This window comes from Carlito syrichta, unplaced genomic scaffold (assembly GCF_000164805.1).
Source record: "Carlito syrichta isolate Samal-C Ts95f unplaced genomic scaffold, Tarsius_syrichta-2.0.1 Scaffold309823, whole genome shotgun sequence".
Lineage (NCBI taxonomy): Eukaryota > Metazoa > Chordata > Mammalia > Primates > Tarsiidae > Carlito > Carlito syrichta.
Window position 1 is genome coordinate 269,371 of NW_007253919.1, and position 5,826 is coordinate 275,196.

A 5,826-nucleotide genomic window follows, 5' to 3' on the forward strand; every position below is an offset into this window, starting at 1 on the left:
AAGGATAGTGTCATGCTCTTGTAGTTCCTGCTACTCAAGAGGTTGAGGCAGGAGGATCTCCTGAGCTCAACAGTTCAAGGTTGTAGTGAGCTATGGATTTCTTCACTGCACTACTGCCTGGGTGACAGAGGGAGGTCCTCTCTCTAAAATAATAATAATAATAAACAGAAATGTATTGACTCAAGGTTCTGGGGTCTGGGAAGCCCAAGATCTAGGAGCCAGCATCTGGCAAGGGCCTTCTTGCTCTGTCCTTACCCAGCAGAAGACATCACATGGTAGAAGGGCAAAGAGAGGACCAGATAGAGACAAAAAGGTGAAGTTTTTTATAATAAGCAGCCCACTCCCACATTCATGGCATTAATCCATTCATGAGGGCAGAACCCTTATGGCCTAATCACCTTTATCAGACCCTACCTTCCAACTCCAAGGCACTGAGGATTAAGTTTTCAACACATGAATTCTAGGGAACACATTCAAACACAGCAAAGCCCCAGCTAAAAACCTGAGATAGGTAAAGGTAAAGTTTTGCCTCCCTTACAAGGCCTAGAATCAAAATGGTCAATTTGGCACTTGTGCTACATTCTGCAGGCCAAAGCAAGTCACAAGATCAGCCCAGATTCAGAGGCAAAACAGCCTCCATTTCTTGATGGCAAGAGCTATAGTCAGATAGCAAAGAGAGTGGATAAATAGCAAGCCATTAATTGTGGCCCTCATTAGTCACCCCATGCCAGCAGAGGTCTCTGCCCCATCTCGGTTTTGGGGGGATAACACGGTAGTCACAGTGTTGTCGTGACTACCCTCTCACAAGTTTACGAGGCATATGGCATCAGCAACACAAGTGTTTGCCTCCTCTGAGCTCCCAGCTTTGGCCTGATTGTCTCCAGCCAGCCAGACCACCCTCTGTGTTTGTCCTGACATGTAATCTGCATTACTGCAGGCTGGCCTGGAGCCCAGTGGGCCAGGAGACACATTCGAAGACTTGCCTAGATTCACAACTTGCAGGGAGAGCTGGACTCGCCTCAAGGCTTGCCCAGAGTGCTTGATGTGATGCAGAACAACCAGAGCTTACCATGAACTTTCTGGGGTGACTGATGTGCAGGGAGAAAACTGGGGAACCAGTTGTCTCTGTCCTGGCACCTTGGGAATCAGGGAAGAATGGATGAGTCATATAGCAAGAGACCTGGGCAGAGAGAGGCCATTCATTGCAGCCATTATTGAAATCTATGACTGAGCAGGGAAAGTGAAATTTGTGGGATACCACTGTTGGGCTGGCTCTGAGGCCCTCCTCAAAGCCTTCCTGGACCCCTTTAGGTTACAGTAATCCCCTTTCTTAGTTCCTGGCATCTTGAACCTCTTTCTTATGCTTCATCGCCTGGATTGACCTCACTGACTGGGACTGTATGTTCCTAGGCTGACTCCTCCACTTGACAATGGACTCCTTCTAGGTGGGGACTACAGGTTGCTTTTCTCCCCAGTGGCCAGGACAGGTCAGAGTGTGGGTGGGGAACATGCATGGAGGAAAGGGATCCAACGCCCCAGCCAGTTGCCCACCAAACCCTTTAATGTCTGGGTACTTGAGATGTTTGTAGCCTAATGGCAAGAGGACTTCCTGATCCCTGGAGACCCGTGTAAACATCAGGGGCAAAGGATGTGCCCTTCCAAGTCTGTGGTGGGATTTTTTGCTGCCATCCATTTCATCCTCAATTGGGTTACCTGTTAGGACCATAAGCATTTAAGTCAAAGGCATGAATTTGAAACCAAGGCCACATATTAATCTGTGTAACCCAAGCCTTTCTGCTATGGCCTGAATGCCTTTGTCCCTTTGCCCCCAAATTCTTATGTTTGTCATATATTTGAAGTCTCACACCTAAGGTGATGGAATTAGGAGGTTAGACTCTTGTGTGGTGATTAGATCATAAGGATAGAGCCATCAAGAGTGGAATTAATATCCTTAAAAGAGAGTCTAGGGAGCTGCCTCTCATTTAAAAAAAAAAAATCTTTTTTTTTTTTTTTTTTGGTCAGAGTCTCACTCTTGTGGTCCAGGCTGGAATGCAGCAGCACACTCACAGCTACTGCAGCCTCAACATCCTGGGTTCAGGTGATACTTCCAACTCAGCCTTCCAAATAGCTGGGACTATAGGTGTGCACCACCATGCCCAGCTATTTTTAAAAATTTTATTGTAGAGATGAGGTCTTGCCATGTTGCCCAGGTCGGTCTTGAAATCCTGGAATTAGGCAATCCTCTCAACTTGGCTGCCCAAAGTGCTGGGATTACAGGAGTAAGTCACTGCACCCAGCCACCTCACCCCTTTTACCATGTGAGGACACAGCTAGAAGGCACTGTCTACAAGAGAGCGGGCCCTCATCACGCACTGCTACTGCCTTGATCTTGGACTTTCCAGCCCCTAGAACTATGAGACATAAACTTCTGTTGTTTATAAGTTACCTAGCCTGAAGCATTTTTCTTTTTCCCTCCCTCCCTTCCTTTTCCCTTCTTTCCTTCCTTCCGAGTTTCACTGTGTCGTTCAGACTGGAATACAGTGGCATGATCACAATTCACTTCTGCCTTGACCTCCTGGGCTCAGGTGATCCTTCTACCTTAGCCCCCTGAGTAACTTGGGTACTACTAGTCTGGAGATAAGCAGTTAGGAGGAAAGGGGAGAGAGAGGACTGGGGAGGTCTAGACAGCAATGTCACCTCACCCAGCTCATTTTTTTTCCTACAGAAATGGTCTCGTTATTTTGCCCAGGCTGCTCTCAAACTCTTGGGCTCAAGCAATCCTCCCACTTCCACCTCCCTGAGTGCTGGGATTACAAGCATGAACCTCTGTGCCTGGCCCAGGCTGAGACACTTTCTAAGTCACATAGTACTCATTAATAAATTACTGGCTTTAAACATCTTCCTCAGGTTATTGTCAGCAGGGACAGAACCAGGATGAGCAACCATGAGGGCAACTCCTCATTTTAGAGGTAACAGTGTCAGAAGTCTCGTAGGAACTGTCATGGTCCCCAGATCATTGGTGATGTGGGTTGATTTGTGTGGCCTCCCATGAGCTTCCTTGCACTTCCCAGAGGTTCTGTGAGCTTTTAAGTATGGACAGAGCACTTACTGGCTCTCATTTCCTGAGCATGAGGCTAAGCTCTCCGCACATCCAGCATCCCTTTAATAAGTCCCCATACTGCCAGAGAGGGTGGTGTGGCTTGCAGGCAGGAATCTTCTGCTCTCCTCCAAGACCTGGCCCAGAAGGACCGAGGCAAAAAAGAAACCAGCCCGGAGCCTTTTTCCTTCCAACCTCCTTTCAAGCCTGATTAATTTTATTCACTCTGTGACTGGTCCCACCTGCCTCCCAGGCATTGAGTCTTCTGCCAACCTCTCATCCTGCCACCTGCTATGCCTGGTTTGCTGTCCAGACCTCCCAGCCCATTGTCTCCCCTTTCCTCCTAACTACCTATCTCCAGACTAGTCCAGGATGTGCTCCAGATTCCATATTCTGATCCCAGAATTAAGGCCCCCTGGATCCAGCTGTGTACCTGGCCATGACTCTGCCTGCTCCACTCTAGAGCGAATCAAATTGGAAAACCCAGCCCTTCTTCATCCAGCAGACAAGTCTCTGCAAGCCTGTTTCACCCTCTTCTTCCCACTGCTGTTCCAGAGCAAAATCTCTCTCTTCCACCTTCCTTCTCAACCTGTGACCTCGGATGAGTTCATTCACTTCTGAGTTTGCTTTTTAAGCTATGCAGGTCTTAAGCTTTCATCTGTATCTTACAGGTAAATTATGTTCATTTGTGTAAGTAGGATCTTTCCCATGAGGACAATTCAAAGGTTCACCCAATGTAGGCGGGGTGATGGGGGTGGGGTGGGGGAGGCCCCTGAGGATGGAGCAGAGAAGATAGTGGGAGACCACAAGAGAAGGGCATCTTCTCTGATTTCTCACTGACGACATGGGGGAATATAAAGGCCAATGGCTTTGATGGAGTGTGGTGCCAGGGCTGTGAGAGGAACAGAGACTAGGCTGTGTGTTTGTGTGATGTACAGACTTCAAGAGTCAGATCACCACAGCGCCCCTCCATTTCCACCTGGGAATGTGGCCCCTCTTAGCGGTGGCAGGACACATCCCGAGGGAGTAGAGTGTTAAGGGAAAAGAAAGTGCTTAAAACTAGGCATGGTGGCTCACACCTGTAATCCCAGGACTTTGGGAAGCTGAGGCAGAAGGATCACTTGAAGCCAGGCATTTGAGACCAGTCTGGGCAATATAGTGAGATTCTGTCTCTGAAAAATAAAATAAAATAAAATAAAATAAAAAGACAAAGTGGGGTTGGGAGCGCGCGAGCCAGCGAGAGAGAGGCAGCCGCGCCCGCCGCCACCCGTGCTCTGTATGCCGCTCTCTCCTGGCGCGGCCGCCGCCGATTGCAGCAGCAGGAGCCGCAGCGGCCGCGGTTGATGTGGTTGGGCCGGGGCAGAGGAGGCCGCCAAGATGCCCCCGTCCAAGTCCCGGAAGATCGCGATCCTGGGCTACCGGTCTGTGGGGAAATCTTCATTGACAATTCAATTTGTTGAAGGCCAATTTGTTGACTCCTACCATCCAACCGTAGAAAACACTTTTACAAAGTTGATCACAGTAAATGGACAAGAATATCATCTTCAACTTGTAGACACAGCTGGGCAAGATGAATATTCCATCTTTCCTCAGACATACTCCAAAGACATTAATGGTTATATTCTTGTGTATTCTGTTACATCCATCAAAAGTTTTGAAGTGATTAAAGTTATCCATGGCAAATTGTTGGATATGGTGGGGAAAGTACAGATACCTATTATGTTGGTTGGAAATAAGAAAGACCTGCATATGGAAAGGGTGATCAGTTATGAAGAAGGGAAAGCTTTGGCAGAATCTTGGAGCGCAGATTTTTTGGAATCTTCTGCTAAAGAAAATCAGACTGCTGTTGATGTCTTTAGAAGGATAATTTTGGAGGCAGAAAAAATTGATGGGGCAGCTTCACAAGGAGTCTTCGTGCTCGGTGATGTAATTCTCTGCAAAATCTGAGGACACTGGGAATATATTCTACCTGAAGAAGCAAACTGCCCGTTATCCTTTAAGATAAACTATGCTTCTTTTTTCTTCTGTTAACCTGAAAGATATCATTTGGGTCAGAGCTTCCTTCCCTTCAGATTATGTTAAACTCTGACTCTGTACAAATGAGTTCACTTCCATTTTCAAATTTTAAGCAATCTATTTTCAATTTATATATTGTATTTCTTAATATTATGACCAAGAATTTTATCGGCATTAATTTTTCAGTGTAGTTTGTTGTTTAAAATAATGTAATCATCAAAATGATACATATTGTTACACTACTATTAACTAGGCTTCAATATATCAGTGTTTATTTCATTGTGTTAAATGTATACTTGTAAATAAAATAGCTGCAAACCTTAAAAAAAAAAAGACAAAGTGCTTAAGTAGAAGCCAAATCATCTAAACTGTGAAAAGAAAAACTATTAGACAAATTACCAAACTTTACTTGAACAAAGAAATCATGAATCTGGCAACACCTTGACCCAGTAAACGTTCAGAACCACCACCCAGCATCTTGGAAGGCAGGATTTCTAGATGGAAACAGGAAGTGGCATACATAAATAGTGATTGGGTACAGCTCAGGATTTGGCTAATACAACATCGGCTGGTCAGCTGGCTGCCTGCGATTGGCTGAAGCACAGCTGCTGTGATTGGGTGAGACTAAGTTATTTGTCACAAGAATGTCTCAGATGGGATGTAGTTTAAATACTAAGTTAGAGCCGGCTCGGTGGCTCAGCCTGTAATACTGC

General features: G+C 46.3%; 1 protein-coding gene across 1 annotated transcript; it reads left to right on the forward strand.

Moving 5' to 3' along the window:
- Positions 1-4,318: 4,318 nt before the first annotated feature.
- On the forward strand, positions 4,319-5,446 carry LOC103270389 (GTP-binding protein Rheb-like). The gene is given in 2 exon segments (XM_008067914.1): positions 4,319-5,004; positions 5,006-5,446. Coding segments are annotated over 2 exon segments (552 nt in total). The 5' UTR covers positions 4,319-4,474; the 3' UTR covers positions 5,028-5,446.
- The last annotated feature ends 380 nt before the right edge of the window (positions 5,447-5,826 follow it).